The 21,532-nt window shown below is 32.4% G+C and overlaps 3 protein-coding genes across 5 annotated transcripts in view; 1 reads left to right on the top strand and 2 right to left on the bottom strand.

Moving 5' to 3' along the window:
• Positions 1-7: 7 nt before the first annotated feature.
• Positions 8-1,862, bottom strand: LOC109598802 (suppressor of cytokine signaling 6). The gene is made up of 4 exons (XM_020014723.2): positions 1,445-1,862; positions 1,252-1,389; positions 955-1,201; positions 8-899 (listed from the first exon to the last, which is right to left on the bottom strand). The coding sequence occupies exons 1-4, from the start codon at positions 1,712-1,714 to the stop codon at positions 610-612; spliced, it is 945 nt and encodes a 314-aa protein (XP_019870282.2). The 5' UTR covers positions 1,715-1,862; the 3' UTR covers positions 8-609.
• Positions 1,863-1,984: 122 nt separating this feature from the next.
• On the top strand, positions 1,985-10,135 carry LOC109598813 (probable helicase with zinc finger domain). 3 transcript variants are annotated; one of them, XM_020014736.2, is made up of 7 exons: positions 1,985-2,430; positions 5,058-5,099; positions 5,157-5,254; positions 5,466-5,790; positions 5,847-6,802; positions 6,855-7,424; positions 7,480-10,135. In XM_020014736.2, the coding sequence occupies exons 1-7, from the start codon at positions 2,145-2,147 to the stop codon at positions 9,607-9,609; spliced, it is 4,407 nt and encodes a 1,468-aa protein (XP_019870295.2). In that variant the 5' UTR covers positions 1,985-2,144; the 3' UTR covers positions 9,610-10,135. The 3 variants fall into 3 exon arrangements, with proteins under 3 accessions (XP_019870295.2, XP_049819745.1, XP_049819746.1); XM_049963788.1 differs by having other exon boundaries at positions 5,058-5,254; XM_049963789.1 differs by lacking the exon at positions 5,157-5,254 and having other exon boundaries at positions 2,339-2,430.
• A 73-nt stretch (positions 10,136-10,208) lies between these two features.
• The window catches only part of LOC109598811 (discoidin domain-containing receptor tyrosine kinase B-like), a 198,896-nt gene continuing 187,572 nt past the window's right edge, over positions 10,209-21,532 (bottom strand). The window contains exons 14-16 of the mRNA XM_049963791.1: positions 14,809-14,901; positions 13,004-13,145; positions 10,209-12,946 (exon numbers count right to left, since the gene is read on the bottom strand). Of these exons, the coding sequence (XP_049819748.1) occupies positions 12,635-12,946; positions 13,004-13,145; positions 14,809-14,901 (547 nt within the window). The 3' untranslated portion in view covers positions 10,209-12,634. The remainder of the gene's footprint in view (positions 12,947-13,003; positions 13,146-14,808; positions 14,902-21,532) is intronic.

Consider the following 21,532-nt stretch of genomic DNA (forward strand, 5'->3'; position numbering starts at 1 on the left):
ATGGAACAAAATTTAATAGAAATTATTTTACTGGAAGCCATAATATAAAAACCAGCTAATTTAATATATTAATAAGCCCATTTTTATATTATTTCTTTCAAATGAAATATATCACAAATTCATAAATATACAGTCAATAACAAGGCATAACAAATATATACTTATATACTATGAAGCAATATTTAAACAAAAAAAATTATATAATTTTAAAAAATAGTTCTCTAATAGTTGTCTCTTTATAAAAATATACTACTGTAGTTATATAGACTTTGAAATGGAAGAAAACCTAGATGGGCGGAAATACAACAATTTCTCCTTATTATCTCATAATACAAACATAAATAAAAATCTAAGACTAGTCATAAAGATATTGAAAACTGCTCAGTCATGGTTAAAAAATATTCAAAAACCTACACGTTTTCTTACACACAAAAATAAAAATCCAAAAATTGCTTTGGATTGTTTAGATCAAAATAACTTACTAATAATAAAGTAACAAATATATCTAGATATATTCTTCATAAAATCTCTCTGCTTAAATATCATGAACTTGGAAAGCAAATTAAAGCCAAGTGGAAAATGATAATTTCAGGGTGCACATACATTAATCTAAAAATATGGTCCATCTTCTTGGAGATACACTATAACCAGAGGTGGTAGTGGTAATTTAGATATATCATTAATATTGGTACACTGTTTTATGACAAATCTACACAAATACTTGAGCGGTCTAACACTTGTAAATCTAGAGATTGGCTTTGTTAATCTAACTGGATAATTTGGTTTTGAATCTTGGCTTTTTGAGTAACAAAAAATTGCCTCACTCGAAATGGTCATGGCATGATCTATGAGCTCCCTAATTGTTGAATAACCTTCCTGGTCAAAAAGACTGTACGTTCCTGAAAATAGTAAAATATAATGCAGTCATGTAATATTAAACTAATTGAAATTTACCTCTTGTGTGCTCAATTCGGGTATGAAGTGTTTTGCCAACACTCCGGAATGATATACTGAATAAATAACTAGAGGATGATGAATCTCTGATAAGGAAAGCCCCATCAGGGCAGTTTTTGAGCTTGTCTTCAGCTTCTATTCTGGATAATGGTCCCCAGTACCAGTAACAATTGGACAGACTAGATATTTCATCAGTGGGAACCCTGGCCACCTCCTGTGACCGTGGTGAAATTTGCAATCTTTCAGGCTGAAAATAATTCATCATGAACTGTATATTTAATATAACAACAAACAAACATTTCTCAAGGGTAGTTCTGGTGGTCTACCATTAGTTGAACTGGCAAGACTTAAATCTGGACTTGTATCAGATTTCTCCCTAACTGGATCCAGGGTGTAAATATTTTCTGGAGGCCTACTTGTATCTGCTAATGTTACCTAAAAAGAAACATCTAAGCAATTGATCTAATGAATGAAAGTATTTCACGTTTACCCTGAGGTTGGCTGAAGATGTGTCCCTTGTAGGACTGTTTGTATTGTGAATTGTGTGTCTGTTGCTTCTGCTTCTGGACATAGCGTTTTTCACTCTAGTTTGGAACTTGATGAAGCTCCTCCTAAAACTGTTGCGGGTCCTCGAACATGTTGTGGAAGTTTCGTTTGCATGTCTCAAAACGACATTATCACTGCTTGTGCTCCTCTCCCTCTGTCTTTTACCTAATCTCAAGTTTTTGAAGCTGGTGAACCAGCTCTTATCTCGTTCCATGCTATCTGTACTACATACGGTTATAAATGTGTGATTTATAACTAATTTGTATTAATGAAAAAATGTTTATCAACAAGAACTTATCTAGTCGGCGTTGCCATTTCTTATCTCTTTGACATTTCCTGGATGTGTCTGCAATGACGTACTAGTTAATTGTCATTAATTACCAACGTAACTGACGGTCAGACAACAATAAACGACACGCAAATGAACGTCATAACTAATTGTTTACGAAACAGTAGTACTGAAATAAAAATGCACCAGTTCAGAGTAATTCGGTAATGTGGTTGGGGATTCCCGTGATCTGAACCACAGTATTGGCAGACCGTCATGTAAACCGAGTTAGGGACGAAGTGTTTTAAAAATGTTTGTGACTTGTGCTTGTAAAACTTCAATTTTTATTTTTATTATCACCCTTTAGTCCCGTCCCATGTTTCGCCCCATCAAAATGGGGCTGCAAGCAAATGAATATTTGAGACGTAAACATGATAATGTGTCGGACGGAATTTTGGAAAACAATCGACTTGACGAACAATACACGGTTGATTGTTTATTGAAAAAGTCCGAATCCCTTTTTGAATTAACAAACTACCAAGATGTGATCATTGTTTGTAAGAAAATTATCGAAATGCTGTCAGACAAAGTTCATGATGTTAAAGGATTTTTGGCACGAAAGAGGCTGTTGCATGCTTTATTTTTGATTAAAAACACTTCAGGTATGATTGTATATTTGGGGGAATGTCTTGAATAAGTATTTGTTTGTATTTTAACCATTGATGTTTTTTTTTTTAATTTTTATTCAATACATTATGTTATTTATATTGTTCTTATTATATTTCATTTAATCAACAACAATGATGGTTGTTTTAAATGAAACTTATATTAAATAAAATGTGTGTAAAGGATTTGAAACAAGTATATGGATGTTCCCTTGATAGTTGTAAGTAGCATTCTGTTACTGTTGAAATGAATCTTTCTTTATAGCTTTTAAACAGTTTCATAAATTTATTTCCATGTGCAGTAAACATTTATTACACATTACATAAGAGTATAGGTGGTGACAATAAAAAAGTTTAATAGATATATAGTTTTATTAAATATTAAACATAAGAGTATTTAAAAAAAGATTCTTCATAATGTTTTTTTCCTTGTAAAATTGTAAAATTACATCTGTTATTAATACATGTTAATATAAACATAAAAAATGATTTTAATCCATGTAATCGACAATATTTTGCTGTATAATTAAATAAATATTAATGACAACACTGACAAATTTTATTTACATTTTTTATTAATATAATATTTTTATGTATTTTGTAACTGCCAAAATTATTCTAGCTCATTTATTCATTATACTGTTATTGACGCTTGTTACTAAATAAACACAAATGATTTTAATTCATTGTAATCAGTAGATTTTTGCTGTCCAATTAAATGAAAATTAATGACAACACTGTCAACAAAATTTTATTTACATTTCCAATTAAAATTATATTTTTATGTATTTTGTGACTTCTTTTTCAATTGTAATTCAATAAGATGTAATATTGTTCCAGACCATTTATTAATTATCCTGCTATTGATTTTTGCTAATATATAATCACAACAAATAATTTTAATTCATTGTTATCAGTAAGATTTTACTGTACAATTAAATGAAAATTAATTACTTTACTGACAACACTATTTTATTTACATTTTTAATTAATATTATATTTTTATGTGTTTTGTAACTGCCTATTTATCAACTGTGATTTAATAAGTTGTAATATTATTCCAGCCATTTTCATTATCACTTTAAGATAAGAACACATTCAGAATCGTGTTACATGGCTGATTAATTGTTGTTTGATTCAATTGCTAAACAATATCATATAAATCAACTGACACCTAAATATATTAATATGCATGTATATGTATAATAACAATAAATTAATTATTTTATATCTAATGTTTACTTTATATTTTCTTATACCTTAATTTTTGCCGACAATTTAAATTGAATCTTACACTTACCATGTTTAAACTTTATGTGAATGAAACAAAAATATTGAAACAATATTTATATTTTATATATAAATTATAAGGTCATAAGATATTCGTGTGACTAACTCGTGTGAGAGAATATGAGAATGATAAATGATTGTTGAAGGAATCATTTCAGTTTCAAAAAATAATTGTTGACCTATTTATGAACATTTTGAAAAACATGGAAATTAATGCATAAATAATAATAATATTGAATAAAATTAATTAAAATGAAGTACATATTTGAAAAACAAAAATAAATATATTTTAGACTTATTTATTATCATGTTTATGTAATTATCATTAAAATAAAAGTTTATTCAGAAAATAAATTATTAATTTTTTTAATACAATTATTTTATTTTCTAAGTACACATAAATTTTACACGGGGTCTACGTTATTTATATTAACATTTAATTTTATACATCTTAACCAATAACTTGGTTATGCCATGCGCTTTTAGTATAACAAAATCGAATATAGAACAATATTAGACATTTTTAGTAAAATCTCTGTTAATATTTCTTTTATGTTTAGGATACGTTTATATCAATCGAAAGCTTTTTTAATATTCAATTTTATTGCGCTGGAACATATATATTGTTCCATTAAGAAAAGAAAGTTTTTAAGAATTACAAAATTAAATTTAAATAATGAACATCCTCTATAACGTGTATGCCAAAAATGAACTTCCTAGCATCAAAATTAATGGACCCTTAATCTGTCAAAATTTTCTGAAAAAAATTAATAACTCAAAAACTATTGGGTTTAGGAATAGACATTTTAATTCCAATTTCATGTAGAACTGAAAAATCCAAAAATGTTCCATGAAAATAACATATTTGATGTTCAGACGAAACCGGAAATTAAATTTTGTTTAAAATATTGTGTATTTCGTTAATTATATATTAAATTAATTAATAAAACTTAATAAATGAGTTAATTATTTATATTATGTAAATATAAAATAAAGTTGTTTATATGCAATTTTCTTTAATAATTCTTTATCAAAAGAAAATAATTTAAGCTTATTGAACGGTATATGTTCTTATCATTGAGTGACAGTGAGTAATGTGAATGCATTATAATAACTTTACATCTTATATCATCACAATTTATAAACAGATATTTGTAACTTAGATTAGATAAACATTTTAAAAATAAATAGAACATTCATTCATAAAACAAGAATGCTATTTGCAGTAGCTCAGTAACTAACAATATTTCTTAAGGTGTGGTTAAATAATTACAATATCTATCTGTAGATTTTTATTTAAAAGTTCATAGTAGTACATGTTTGTTTTTTTTCAGAAGCGGAATTGGTTGTGAACGATTGGCTGATATTAATAAACGGTAATGACCAATTAAAGGAACTAGAATGCATACTTAAAAAAATATTATCAACTTTAGGCCTTGTACAGAGTAAACCTAATCAAAAGGATTTATTCCACTCTTTAGAACAAATCATTGAGACTAGCATGCGCACTGCAATTCAAATACAACCAAAGGTAAAGAATATCATCAACAGATAGAGTTTTAGGAAAATTAATAACATCCATTGAGTTGTTGCGTTTGCATGACCGTTATTTTGTACAGAATTACTTACAGCTATATCACGAAAATATTTACAGTCTCTTATCAATGCTGTGTTTTTATGAAAACAATACGGTGTTGTATAGTACACATTTTTTACTTCCTATAAAGCTATGAATTTTCCAGATGGAGAGACCTGGGTCGACCTTCCCATGCATTTACTGCAACGTGTCGTTCAACGACAAATTAGAATTACGGGCCCATTGTCAAACCGAAACGCACGAAATGATGATCATGTCGGACGAAGGTCACGACTGGCATTGGAGGGCGCCGCCTCGTGGCGCCAAGAGCGACAACTACGTCCTTTGCGAGAGCTTCCGCGAGACCGGAAACTGTAGATACGGATACCAATGTGTGGAGGCGCACGGCATTGATGAACTCGAGGAGTGGAAGCAGCGCTTCAAATACAGAGAGATGAAGCTGCAAAGGGCCAAGGATAAAGAGCTGTTTGGTTAGTGAGATGTTATGGCCAATCTGTTGTAAAACTAAATTTTTGTTTTCAAACAGGTAAATCGTACACTGAAGAGTTCTTGGAGAAACTGATAAAGACTGCCAATCCTAGCCGGCTGATGAGGGAAACATTGGAGGAAGTGGAGTTTTCCTCCACCATGCCCTTGACTTCGACGGTTTCTTCGAAAAACAGTCAACACGAATGGACGTTGTTCATCCACACTAAAAGACCTCTTAGGGCTGTCGCTCTGTTACAAGACACTCATAGAAATCACTATTACATCTCCAACATCATCATCAAAACCGCAGAAATCGACATAAAAAACGACCAGGAATGGTTGTCCCCCATTCAGATGGCGGACGAATACAAGTTTGCCATTGACTACAAGATCAAAGTCGTTTTTAAAACTGACATTTTCGGCACCTTCCGCCAATCGATTGTGTTCGACTTCTATACGGAACCGGTTCTGGTAAAACATTTATGCGTTGATGTGATTCCCGACACGGAAATCGAGAAGATTAACGAAATTCGGAAGGAGGTTTCAATCTCGACCGAACGGTGGACGCCGCAGAACAGTAACATCCTCACCTTTTGCTCGCAATTGGTTGGGGGAAGTGCCCATGAAGAATGGGAAGAGGGGTTGAAGTCCTTGTATCCTTGTCCCCAATCGGAAACATTCTACCTATCAAACTCAACGGTTAATGATAAGTTTACCAAAAACAATTATAGGGAACGCATGCACCAGTTGTTGTATGTCGAGGAAATGGCGAGGTATGAGTTAATCGCACAGTACAACTTGACGACAAAGTTGAGAGTTACCCACAGTTACATATTATCGCCAAATAGTATGGCTGCCAGTACCGCTAAATATTCCAGTAATGGGGAACTGTTCGCCTCTTTATCATTGGGAAAACAACTTTCGGAGGACACTTCCGAAGGCCGGCTCATTCTTATGCACTGCACCATGGTGCTGTTAAGTCCATCCCACGCCGAATTCAGCGACAAACGAGAGGTACCTTTGTTTTATCCTTCTTTATGAAAACATTACATTTTAGAAATTCTAGGTGTATGAAGCATTAATTGAAGACAAGGGAAAGACAACCATTTATCTAAGACTGTCATCGGAGACCGTAAAACACTTAGAGTTGACTCCCGATACTGAACTCGAAGCTCACATACAATTCCAACTCAACCGGATACCGTATTGTCAATGGCACTTCGTCCTCGATAAAATGTGTAGTTTTAAGATGATTTTCCCGGAAACTTACATTGAACCAACCATACCTTGGTCCCCTTCAAGGCAGTGGTCCGGTTCTATGGACTCAAGATTGAATGGCAAGCAAAAGGAGGCCATTATGGCCATCACAACACCTCTACAAATCGTCCTGCCGCCAATTTTGGTAATAGGGCCCTTTGGAACTGGAAAAACGTTCACACTCGCTCAAGCCATTAAAGAGTTAATCAAAGAACCGGGGAATAGAATTTTGCTTTGCACACACTCGAATAGTGCGGCTGATCTTTATATTAAAGATTATCTGCATCCTTTAGTGGAAGGGGGCGACGAAAATGCCCGACCCTTAAGAATTTATTACGAAAAGCGTTGGGTTACCACAGTGAGCAACATCGTCCAAAAGGTAACATTCCATATTGTTAATTCGACTCGCATCCAACTTTGTTTTTTAATTCCAGTATTGTTGCATAAAAACAAACGCCGGCCTGAGAAGCTTCCAAATACCTACATTGGAGGACATAAAGCGTCACAAAATCATAGTCGCAACCTTGTCAACGTCCGTGTTCCTCTCAGCTTTGGGTTTACCCCAGGGACACTTCACGCACATCCTCGTGGACGAAGCGGCTCAGGCCATCGAATGTGAAACAGTTATTCCTTTGGCTCTAGCCAATGACCATACTCGAATCGTGTTAGCTGGCGATCATATGCAGTTGGGTCCGGATATTTTCTCCGACTTTGCCCGAGGACGAAACATGCACATATCATTGTTGGAACGTCTGTACGATCACTACCCTCCAAAGTTTCCGTGTAAGATCTTGTTGTGTCAGAATTACAGGGCACATGAGAGCATCATCCAGTTCACGTCCGAGTCGTTTTACGACCAGAAACTGGTGTCGAGCAGTAAACAACCAGCACACAGCAAATTTTTCCCGTTGACGTTCTTTACGACCAGAGGGGAAGATGTTCAAGACAAGAATTCTACTGCATTTTACAACAATTCTGAAGTCTATGAGGTGGTCGAGCGGGTGTTGGAGTTGAAGAGATCCTGGCCGCCGGAATGGGGGAATTTAAATGATCAGTCCATTGGCGTCGTTACTCCATACGCAGATCAAGTATTTAGGATTAGGAGTGAATTGCGGAAGAAACGGATTGACAATGTATGCGTTGAAAGGGTACTAAACGTCCAAGGTAAACAATTTAGGTCTATAATTTTGTCTACAGTTAGAACAAGGGGTACATGTACAAATGATTCGAATAATAATGTTGATTATGGATTTTTATCCAACTTAAAATTATTAAACACTGCAATTACTAGAGCACAAAGTTTAGTGGCGGTGGTTGGAGACCCAATAGCATTATGTTCAGTGGGTAGGTGTAGTAAAGTATGGGAGAGGTTCATTGAAATTTGCACGGAAAATAAAAGTCTCTTCGGAATTACATGGTCGCAGTTAAAGCTCCAATTGGACGGAATCGAATTAAAGAAAATTTATACGCTAAATCCTCTCGCACCAGAATTTTATCCAAGGTCATACCCCACACACAAGGTAGAACCAGTTATAAGACCCACAATGTCTAAAATAATTCCTGCAGTGCATTCGCCATTTTTGCCGGAGTATAGATTTTACCCTCCTATTATGTTTTCTGGTGCCCCACCGACTGCAATTAAAATACCTCAACCTCCAGTTCCTCCAATTTATTACAACATGCGTCCCCCTCCCGTTCCGAATCTGATGCCCTCTCCTGGATTTAATCCACCGGTGAGGATGATGAATCCTCACCATGAACTCGGTCCTCCAAGGCCTCTTCCCCCTCCTTTAAATCCGATGATTAATCCAGCCGTGCCCATTAATATGGCAAAAGCTATGCCCCTCCATCCACCACCACAACAATCACCTATCACCAACAACAATTGTGCACCACCCAAACCCATTCCTCCTATTCCTCAGTCAATACCAATCCAACAACCGACTTCGTCGAGCAACAAACTCATTCAATTTATGAGCAACGTGCATTTCCCAGAAGCCCAAGTCCTGAGCGACTGCATCAATTTGCTGCCCCAAAACATGTCGCTTGCGGACATGCTGCTACAGCCGCCCAATTTACAAGAACAGTGGTACAAGTACCTGAGAGAATCCTCTGGGCTCGAGGCCGCCGAAAAGTTCAAATACCTGCTGCAAACCACCAACCAGAAGGGCACGAGGGTGTCGGACAAAAACATATTCGAACGGGCCACTCCACAACCGTGCGACTCGCCGACCTTCAATTGGTACGACAGTCCCACAAATCAGATAAACTTCAACAAACCCGTGTATATGAGGGAAAACCTCCCGAATGGTACTAACGCGACTGCTGGTCGGACTGACAGAAATAAACCGGCAGGTGCGAACAATAACGTTCCTCAACCCGTTAACTTCAATCCTCCCGTAAATCAGGCCGACGTTCAAAGAAGGGTGAACGAGGAGTTCGCCAATTTGAGAATTAATAACGAACACGTGGACGCATTTACTCCTTTCCACAACAATGAACGTCACGACAACGTTAGTACTAACCACCAGGTGGCACCTAGGTTTTATAAATATTTTAATTAACTTTATATGATTGTGTAAATATTGCCCAGAAGTATTATTATGATTTAAGTTCTTTATTTTCGTTGATATGTTTTTTAATTTTTTAAATTTTAAAAATCTCTTTTAATTTATTATTTTTTATATGTAAATTGTTACATAATTTATATAGATTTCCAAATGAAATAAATATTTGATAATATAAAATGTGTGTGAGTTTTGAACGTGAATCAATGTTTCCTGGAATCTCTCACTTTATCATCATTTAGTATAGTCATTTTATAATAAATGTGATATAATTGTACTCTTAATACTCACGTTTAAACCGTATACATTTCTATATAGGATCAAATATTTGAGGATATAGATGTTTATTTGTTCTTTCCACTCCAGTTTCTCCAATATTTTTATTAGATGTTAAATCTTAATGTGCATAATTGTAAATATTGTGAGAATGTTACTGTAGTTAGGTTTTAGTTATTTACGTTTTGTACTGTATACATTTATATACATCTTATGATATAATTAAAAATATAAGATGTTTCTGTATAAAATGAGTATTATTTACATTATTTAGGGAATTTGAATGGAAGGTAAGTGGGTAATAAAAAGCAACATTCGAATTGTCATGTGTCATTTATTTATCATCCTATCTGTAATATAAATAAACATATTTCATGTATGTATGTACAGAAAACACATATGTCTGACACATGCTAATGGGGGAATCGAATAAACTTATTTATGATATGTATTTAATATAATAAAACACCTATATAAAATTTTTCACATGAAAGGACCAATACTTACGTGATATCAACAGTGAAATTACACAAGAGAAAAATTTATTATATTCCGTACAATAATAATGCTTTTTATCATATTTTATCAATGATTCACGCGAAGGCAACGGACAAATTTGCTGGAGTGGAGACAGTGAAATGGCAAAGACAAGCAACACCGATACTGTAGGTGTTTTTATGCTGGAAATGGTCAGATGTAAACAGGAAAACTCAGTCTTTTCAACCGGAAAATTAAGTACTTTGGTTTTCTTTTTACACGCGGTAATTTAAAAAATCATTTGTCCTGACCCTTTACAAAAACCACTTCCAACAACCCTGATCTTCCGATATAATTTATTATTTCTTTTAAATTAAATTTCTAGAACCCTGCTCTATGTGTGTGTGTGTATGTCTAAACTACGGGCGTTTTCTAATCCATTCCACTGACAAATTCGTCCTGGTTGTCTCAAAAAAAATAATCATGCATAAGTAATGAAAATGTGATACTAGTTTCATTTTTTTTTTTGCTGAATAAGCATACGTTTGTGCAACACATCGAAAATCTTTGACCGTCTTTCAAAAACTTGCTAATTGCTAAGAAAACTATGCTTTCTATCCAAGCATAAATTAAAGCACTTGATTGTCGTGTGCCTTAAAAAAATGATTAGTATGATTTGCATGTGTAAAAAGTTAACAGTAGTACATCATCTCCATTTCTGCGAAGTACAGCGTGGAAAGAAGTAATTGGCGCATCCACCAAAAACCACACATCTTAATGCTAGGCCATTTTAAGATTATTACATTTATTTATTTTGGAATTACACATATATAGGTCAGTAAAACGAATATAATTAAATACAATGTAATAAAAATACTCAAGAAACAAACACATGCAAATCAAATTAATGTCTATTTTCTGGAATGAATTCAAATATTAAGTATACGTTATTGGTTAATTTTTAACAAGATTCCGTGTTTATAGAAAATACGTTATAATACTTATCTCTACTTATATCTAAAAATAATCATGCCTGTATACGTTCCTTGGTACTTGAATCAAACGTCATTATTTACAAAAAGGGTCACATATTTACAGGGCAAAATGGCACTGGAAAAGTCGAAACATCAAATAAATAAAAATATATATAGTCGAGGTTTACAGCATTCCACCACAAATGCGACGAAAAAAATTGGTTCTTGGAATGTTATAAGCTTGCAATCAGAGTATAAAAATAACTATATGTATGTACAAATATAAAATACACTCAAAACTGAAAAAGTAACGTTGTAGATCTAAGTAGAAAACACAACAGGTGAAAAAATAAAAGGGAAAATTAGGTACATACGGCTAGACTTTCGCATGACATTGAAATTATAATTTCCAATTGACAAGACGCTTAGGAGAAGTTCCTGCGCACGTCGATAATGTGTTAATCACAGAAAGTATGACGAATACGTACCTAATTTACAATTTTTAATGCTACAATAAATTTAGATCACAACTTTGACACAGTTTCGGCAGTTGTAATTAGTCGAATCGAATAATATTATAAATCCAATTATTTATAATACTATATTACAACAACATTATATCAGATTAAGTCTTATGCGCTAAGTAATCTTGACTAGAATTCTTTATACAAGCCCCTTTTCTTAATAAAAAGGTAATTGAGGGTTATCATTCATTGTAAGTGAACCGTGGTTTAGTAGATGGGATCTACTAATCAAAAAGGTATGGTACAAGACAGTGTAAATTAGGAGAGGAAATTAAACACACTATCGTAACATGTACACACATCGAGTGAGTTACATGAGGAAGCACATAATTAAGAAATAGGTCTTACACCTAAGGAATTTACAGAAATCGTACAAGATGTTCCGGGACAAAATTTTGTTTTACTCTGCATCAATGTGCTCAATTATGAGACCAAAATGTTAATTATTGGAAATCATCTGTTTCTTGTACGGTTTCCCTAAAACATTTCATAGAAATTTTATAGAAAGATATGATTAAATTTGCACAACAAGTTTGCGCGATATCACAATTGGGTTTACATCGAGTTCCAAAAACAGACTGGTACTGCAATCGTAGAGTACGTCGCTTCGAACCAAAACGAACCGAAAAAGTAATCGTGGGAACATTATGCCTAACAGTCTCTTAAATCTACCTTGCAATTTATAATAAAACATTTAAATTTATCTCATCATCATATTAAAAGAAACATTGATCACACGAAATTCATAGAAAAAACAGTCGGCGCCGTCCGTTAGACCTGCTGGTTCGGTGCGGGCATGTAGCCCAGGTTCTTCCTCTGCAAAAAGAGATGAATCTCGGCGAACCTAGGCCTGTCGGAGGCGTTGCGCTTCCAGCACTCGCCCATCAGATCGTAGATCTCACGCGGACACGCCGGTGGCCTTGGAAGGTAACGCTGACAGCCGTCGTTCTGGTACCAGTGGTTGCAGTTCTCCACCACCTGTTCGCTGGTCAGTTCCGCGTACGGCTGCTGAGTGCACAACATCAGGATCTCCCACAGGGTAACGGCGAACGCCCAAACGTCGCTTTTCGTCGTCTGTCGGCCCTAAAAACAAGATTGGGGTTGTAAACATAGGGTTCGGTTCGTTGGGAAGGTTCTTACCAGAAGCAAACTCTCCCACGACATCCACCGAATGGGTAGTCTGGCTTTAGTATCGCTGATGTAGTAGTCCTGGTCGTATTGGTTGCAGTACATCGCGTGATCTGATACTTTTACAGTGAAGCTTTTGTCTATGACACAATTCCTGAAACATACACATGTTTTTATTATTTGAGATGTTATTATATTTCACACAAATTAATAAAAATGTTTCAACAGGATGAATGTTATTGAATAAAATAATAATCCCAGTGAAAAATTTAAGTTTCAATATATTTTATCATATTTAACATATATGATTGAGGACTGTATTTACGTTCTAACACTGAAGAATCTACATTGTCAATATTACTCTTTAAACTTCTTGTAGCTCTTCTTCAGTTAAGTTAAAGTCAAATTCTTTTTTTTTTCAAAGTCATGTAATAATATGATTATTCATTTACTGGATTAAAACTAATTGATTTTCAAGAAAAATATTGTATCTATTAAACTAAATCCACTTCAAGCAAGAGTATATATTGTTTTTAGTAATGTCATTTTTATGTTTACTATAAAAATAATCCATAAATATATTCAAAATTAAAACAATAACGTTTATTGGCAGTTAAACTTTATTACATCTTATTGTTAGCAGAGTTATTCATTATTTCATGGACCATAATTTACGAATGACTTTTTTGCTGTGCCATATTTCAACCGGTTTACTCCACTGAACTAAAACTAAACAGAAATTGTGACAAAATCACGGCCTTCCAGGCAGGGAATTCCCCAAATATTGGTGTAATTTTAATGAGACGCCGACGGCGGCAATTAAAATGAATTCCTAAAATGGCGCATCCAGTTGTTTTCAATCGTGCATAGGTGAACAATGGCTTTGATGTCTTTTTGTTTGTCGATAGTTGGAAATTGAAAATACAGTTTATGACGGAATCAATAAATTGTTCCATATGTCCTGTACAAGCTTGTTCCGATTAAATTAAACTTGACCAAAGTTTTGTGTTGACATTTGTAAATGCATTGCAAACCAAAATAGTGGTTGCATGTTTAAATATATAAGCGAGATGATTAAAGTTTCAGAAATGAGAAAATTAAATTTATTTTAAATTACGTAATGGTTCAAGTAATTTAAAGTTTGTAGAGATATTATATGGAAACTGTATTTGTTCATGTTATTTAGTTTTAATTTAATTTATTCAGTAACTTTTATATAAATTAGTATTTTTGAATAACATTTGGTGGCTTCTTAACTTGAGATGTTAAATTTTTATCATTATTTTGATGTATTATATATTAAAGGTAGTACGTAGGTTAGGTAAGGTTGGTTATGTTAGGTTAGATTAAGTTAGGTTAGGTTAGGTTATGTTACAAAATATTTAATTTTAAATAATATGCTATTTCTCTGGTTACCACTATATGTTATATCATGACCCATTAGTTAAGGGACACAATGAATATAATCCACATTAAAAATCAATATTACAATTAATTAGTTTTGGGGCGTATATAATGTTCATTTCGATGGTGTTTTCTAACCGACACATATATTTATTTGTAGTTAAATAATTATTTAAATAAATAATTAACCTGCAACTCGCATATTTTAAAATATTAATTACAACGTTGAAATCAAAACAATTAATATGGTTTGCGATTTACTTTAATGACTGCGGCCATTATTTATGAATTCATTAACGTGTTGTTATATAATGCGGTTGCAAATTGTTTTGGGTTTAGTTTAAAACAGAAATTGGCACATATATTGCATTTGTAATATTCATTGTATTAAAGTTTGTGACGAATCTACTCACCTTGCAGCTAAATCTCTATGTACCAAGTCTAATGATTCTAAGTATTTCATTCCTGAAGCAATTTGGGTGGCTACATACACTAAGCATCCATAACTGAAAACAAAAATGTAATGTTTAAAACGACAAACATTTGAAATTAAATACAACAATATTCGGTCAATAAAAATATGATTGCCTTTTATCTGAAATATGTGTACCGAATAAAATTACCGTTTATTGTATTATGTTCACAATAATGAAACGGCATTTTTTAACTGTAACATTTAATATGCATTAAAACGAGACTAAATAATTTAATATAGTGATTGAAATTTAATTTTGGACCGGGAAAATATATCCGACGTGATAAAACAGAGGAAATTAAAACTGAACGAGTATTGATCCGCAAAATATTAAAATTGGATCAACGAATATAAATAGAACATAAAAATAAATTTGTCAGTACCGTAAAACGGCCACATTTTAACCGTATCGTGTGCAAAAAAAATGTCATCCTGGGACTACAATACAAAAATATGATACAACAAATAAAAAACCCGCCGGACTATTTTCGTTTGTTCGTAAAAACAGGTTTTCACAGCTAGTGGATGTGGCGGTTAACAAATCGGCAAGTCGATATTTGTATCCAATTAGTCCGGATTTATGCCGAGGAGGTCCGTTTCGGAATTTAAACTGGAACGGGCGTGAATAGTATTTAGAGGACCCATTCGGAATTGTGTTTTGCTGGCAGCCCCGGCAACTGCTCCAAGGATTATGGGATCACGTTAGGTAATTTCCGCTCAGATATGTTTAATATTACGGCGGAATGAAACATGAACGTTTCGCACAATGTTCAAATTTATATCTGGGAAATTCGTAGGAAATTGGAAGGAAATTTTATTATCTTATGTCGGATTAAAAAATACATTTACCGACGTAATATCCTGCTAGACACCGTCCCCATAACACGCCCACGTAAAATACTTTTGCAACTGTACGTAAGATAATTTTCGGTGGTTCGTTGTTAATGTACGGAGCCCCCCTTGATTATTTAGTAATACGCGTCAGAAGCGTATTAAAGTTCAAAAAGGACTCGAACACGATAAAGCCCATAATTCCTGCGATGTGCTGCATGAAAACGGACTACTAAATTACTAATTAGCCTTATTTGCCGCGGCATCTGGTTAAACTTTACGCCATTCCGGCCCGATTCCCTCAATTCGATGCCGTGAAACAAGACCAAACGAGTTTTAGCTCGTTAATTTTTTCTTTTCTTGTTCGACGAGACAAGCCGTTTGGTAATTGTCCCCAAGGAGATGTTCGTCGATTAAAACATGGAAATTATTAATTGTCGCTACTTTGTTTAGGGCACTAGTTTATAGATTTTGAGAAATTTCATACGCATTCTCTGAAACATAAATTTTCTGAGGTAAAATTTTCCTCTAGAATTCGTATTTTTTAATTAAATTCTGTTTTCTAAAAAAGTAATTTTTATACAAATGTATATTTGATCCTGATCTGTAAGAGCGGTATTTTTTATGGGATTTAACTTTATTTTTATTGGATTATAGAGAAAACCTAGATAAACATTGTAAACAATTAAATGACTAAATTGGATAACTATGACACATTCAATGTAGAAATACAATTATTTTTTCATATTTCTCCACATATAAACATTCAGAGTTATTGATAATATCTAAAACAATTTGGTACTAGACTGCAACAAATTTAATAAACAAACTCATTTAACAATTTAACTGTCTTCTTTTGCATTCAATCTATTTTAAATATTATAACACAAAATAATGTCACTCACTGTTTTTACTCAGAAAAGTGTATGTGCGGAATTTTGTTCTAATAATCTTGATGCTTGATTTCCATAGTAATTAAATTTTGACCTTGTTCATCATTTTTGGCTACCCAATTAGGTGGAAGATATTCTAGATCTAGCGCATATTGTCGTTTATAAAATGGTTGTTTAAAACGTAGTAAATTCTAAACCATTTTTATATAACTATTAAATGCCTGTAACAACTAAGATCCTGTAAATTTTTATACAAATTCGCCATCCTTCTGCATCAGCTTAGTATCTGAAGGTTTTTCAAACATTCTTAAATATTTAAAAAAAAACTGATAAACAGACAACATCTAACAACATTTTTCAGTTTTTTGTTAGATCTAAAACTATAGAAAAGGTTTTAACTCTGCTTGCTTTTATAATGGCTGGATTAGCAATAGATGCTTTAAATCAGTTTGTCAAATTGAACGGATATAATATTCTGATTTTTCTCAATTACAAAGAAAGAAGGAAAATGAGGTTGTCTATCATATTCAGTTTCTAAATTAAACAACTCTTTTTATTTGAAAAAATGAATGAAAATCGGGCATTTATAGTGAAATTTGACATTTTTCTGTATCAATTTGCGGATTTGAGAGTCTTTAAACAAATGTTTTATGATCGAGAAAGCTTCAGTTTTTTATTACGTCGAGATTTATTATATGGAGAGACTTGTTTCTGTAACAGTTGGATTACTTCGAATTCTTTTTATAATGGTCAATTGAACGTATCTTTCTCAATGACAAAGAAAGAAGGAGAATTTGATCAAAAAGTTCACCTTTTTCATCATATTCAGATTCTAAATTAGGAAATTAGGAATTAGGAAAGTTATCTCTCTTAATTTCAAAAAACTATAAACTAAGAATAATATTAAATCACAATCAAAATTGATCAGCATTTACTTTCATTAAATTTCTGCTCAAATTCGTCATCTCTCTGCATCAGTTTATATATTCTAGAGTTTTTATAGGTTCTAGGTTCTTTAATTTTCTTATTTTAAGACAGTTTCTGAAAAACGATGACGAGATATTGAAATACACGTTTCTTAACATCTAAAGTCCCCAGTTTTTTCTTAGGTCCAGATTAAATGGATTTATAACAAAAATGAGCTTTATTCTGTAAGGGTTGGATTGGTTCGAATTCTTTTTTTAATGGCAAAAATTGAATGTATATAATATTCTTATTTTGCTCAATTACAAAGAAAGAAGGAGAATTTGGCAAAAATGTCCATCATATTCAGCTTCTAAATTAGGAGAAAGTAATCTGTCAATTACCTTAATTTGAATATCAAAATCGTGCATTTTCATTAAATATTTCCTCAGATACGTCATCTTAAAAAATCATTAATATTTTCAAATCCAACGTAAAATTTTATTATACAAAAGATCATTTCCATTCGATGGGAGGCAAGTAACACATATGTAACCATTTCAGTGGTCAAAAATATTAAATTAAGTAGTTTTCTGTTCTATTTTTTGATGTCAATTCTTATTTGCCCGTTTAGCGTCGTAGTCTCGAGAGTGGATCCCCACATTTCAGGAACTAAATGGACCATCTGGCAATCCATCTGGAAACATTTCAAATGTCTTTGGCGGCGGGTATTTGCATACTGTTGCTTGGCATAATTCCCTGATCGATGCGAATGCCATTTCGTTCTCCGGAAAAAGATTACACCACAATTTGCATATTTATTGACAGTTATTCATTGTGCAGTCGTTTCTAGGTTTTTCATTTTGTCGTAAACCGCAACAGAACTGGCCGAATAACGAACGGAAGTTGTGATTATTTCGCAGTGTCGCCTAGGTGCTAGGCTCCCGGCATTACCGGGCGTAAATGGGCCCGATTTAAGGGCTTATTGTTCATTTGTCGGGCCGTATGTTCCAGGTATTAGCGAGTTCGCTCCTCTCAATACAAATTGCCGACTTCGACCCGACTACTGGGTACTTGTAGCCCACTTTATGCCACCCGGCTTTCGCCATTGTTTCAACGGAGTAATTGCCGTTTTTCCGTAGTCTTGCATCTGCATTCGAACGTTTCGGTGTACATTTTTAAGGAGTGCACAATGAATGGCCAAATTAGCCGAAAGTTTCGCCTCTGCAATACTAAGATTGCCGTATCCATTATACATAATCACTCGAGGAATCCGTAACGTGGACTTCCTTTCAAACTTTCGCACAATACAACAGAGATTGAAAAAGCCGAATTTGGCGGCCGTGCAATTATCGGGGGCTACGTTTTAACGAGAATGCGAAATAAAACCGATACAAATAACACAATAAAAAAAAATATATATCGTACAGCATTTCAAATATGTTGGAAAAATTTCATATTGTGCCGTCGGACCGGCAGAAAAATTCTATTATATGATTTTAGACAGGGATTTTATCCCGTTCATAAAAATTCCGCATTGTGCGACGACGGAGTTTGAACGGGTGCGGTTTTCAACGACAAACGAATAAACTGCCTACGGTAATAGAGACTGTATCCATAACAACAAAATATTGCCAGCACTAAAATACTTACAAGTTGTTTTTTATGGGGCTCCGAATTTAACTGCATGCGAGCCCAACATATTGATGTGCCGCATTACCATATATTATCGCGTCGGGGCCATAACCCAAACTAAATTCCCTTTTATTATTTATGGCACCCGCACTCTCTATTTTATAGGTATTTATATTGGCCGTCGCTGCTTCCTAAAATTCCTTTCGCAATCTACGCTGATACCATTTAATACATTAAGTACCGATTCCGGGCAATTTCGTTCTGTCTCCAAAATCCAACCGTATAACTTACATATGTTACTTCTTTAAATACTAGCACAGACAAGATGATATATTTCATACAGAACAGTTTGAATTTGTACAAATTTTCTTACAAATGTTTACAACTGTTTTAATTTATAGAAAGCCTAAAAATATCAGAACATTTCATATATTTGATATTAAAGTTTCTCATTTGCTTTAGTTTTATACAGAACTACTTATAAAGTTTAAAACTACCTGTGGTAGTTAATTTGTTTACAAAGTTTTTAAGTAACTAAGTAAGTAATTTTATACATAACTGGTTAGGAAGTTGAAAAGTGTACATATTTTCGAAGCTCTTCATGAGTTTTAATTTTATACAAAATTATTTAGAAAGTTATCTGTATGGTCTATTTATAAATTTTAGATTCAAATTCTCTAAACCTTTAATCTTATAGAGATTTATTTGGGAAGTTTTAAACCGTCTCAATTGTTTATTAGAAAATTGAATACTATCTATAATTTGTATAATCTATATTTTGTATAATTTTGCATATTAAATATCTAAAGTGATTTTATTTTATACAGAAATTCAATTTTAAAGTATCTATATTGTCTTTATTATCAAATTATAGAGACTACAGAGAGTTTTAATCTTCTTAAAGAGTTTTATATAAAAGTTTTTCAAATGTCTTATTTTTTACAGAATAATTTAGTAAGTTTTAAAGATATGTATTGTTTATAAATTTTCTTTCAAAGTTTCTCAACTGTTTTAATTATGTAAAAATGTAAAATTGTTTGCAAAGTTGAAAACTATCTGAACTGTCCAAAAATCTGCTTAAAAAGTTACTCAAGTATTATAATTTTATACAAAACTATTTAGGAAGTTTAAAACATATGTATTGTTTATAAATTTTTATACAAAGTTTCCCAAGAGCCTTAATTTAATACAGAACTATTCAGAAAATATAATAATCTTTGTATTGTCTATAAATTTGTATACAAAGTTTCTTAAGTTTTTTAATTGTATACAAAACTCTTTAAGAAGTTTATAACTCTCTGTACTTTCTATAAATTTTAGATACAAATTCTCTAGTTTTTATTTTTATACAGAATTATTTGGGAAGTTTTAAAATATCTCAATTGTCTATAAATTTGTTTACTAAGTTTCTCAGCCATCTTAATTTTATACAAAGTTGAATAATACCTATATTTTGTATAAATTTGTATATTAACATTCTGAACTTCTTGAGAAAATTGTTTCGGAAGTTGAATACTATCTATATTTTTTATAATTTTGCATATTAAGTTTCTAAAGAGTTTTTAATTTATACTTGGGAAGTTTTAACTATATCCATATTGTCTTTTTAATCAAATTTATAGACTAAAGATAGTTTTCATCTTCTTAAAGAGTTTTATATAAAAGTTTTTCAAATCTCTTACTTTTTACAGAATAATTTGGAAGTTTTAAAGTATATGTATTGTTTATAAATTTTCTTACAGTTTCTCAACCATGTTAAATTTGTACAAAACTGTTAGCGAAGTTGAAAACTACCTGTACTGTCTAAAAATCTCCTTATAAATTTACTCAAGTATTATAATTTTATATAAAACTATTTAAAACCATCTATATTATCAATAATTTTTTATACAAAGTCTCATAAGAGTCTTAATTTAATACACAATTTTTGTTTTATACAAAACTGTAAGAAGCGTAAGACTATCCGTATTGTCTATCACCTGGTTTAAAAAGTTGAATACTATTTATATTTTCCATAAATTTGCATATAATGTTTTCCAAGAATACAGAACTCTTTGAGAAGTTTAATAATATTTGTATTGTCTATAATTATGAATTGTGGTTACAAAATCTCTCAATATTTGAAATTTATGCTTCGGGAAGTTTAAACCTATCTGTGTTGTCTAAATTATTTTATAAAGTTTTACAAGTATCTTATTTTTTTAGAGATAATTATAAAGTTTTAAAATATCTGTATTGTCTATAAATCTAAATTATATAAGTATTATAATTTAATTCAGAACTATTTAGGAAATTTAAGGCCATCATATTGTCTACAAATTTTTATACAAACTTTCTCATGTGTGGTCATACATAAAAACATTTTTTCATTATATATACGATCTTAATTATTTTTAAATA

The sequence above is a fragment of the Aethina tumida genome, chromosome 2 (assembly GCF_024364675.1).
Source record: "Aethina tumida isolate Nest 87 chromosome 2, icAetTumi1.1, whole genome shotgun sequence".
In the NCBI taxonomy this organism is placed as follows: Eukaryota; Metazoa; Arthropoda; class Insecta; order Coleoptera; family Nitidulidae; genus Aethina; species Aethina tumida.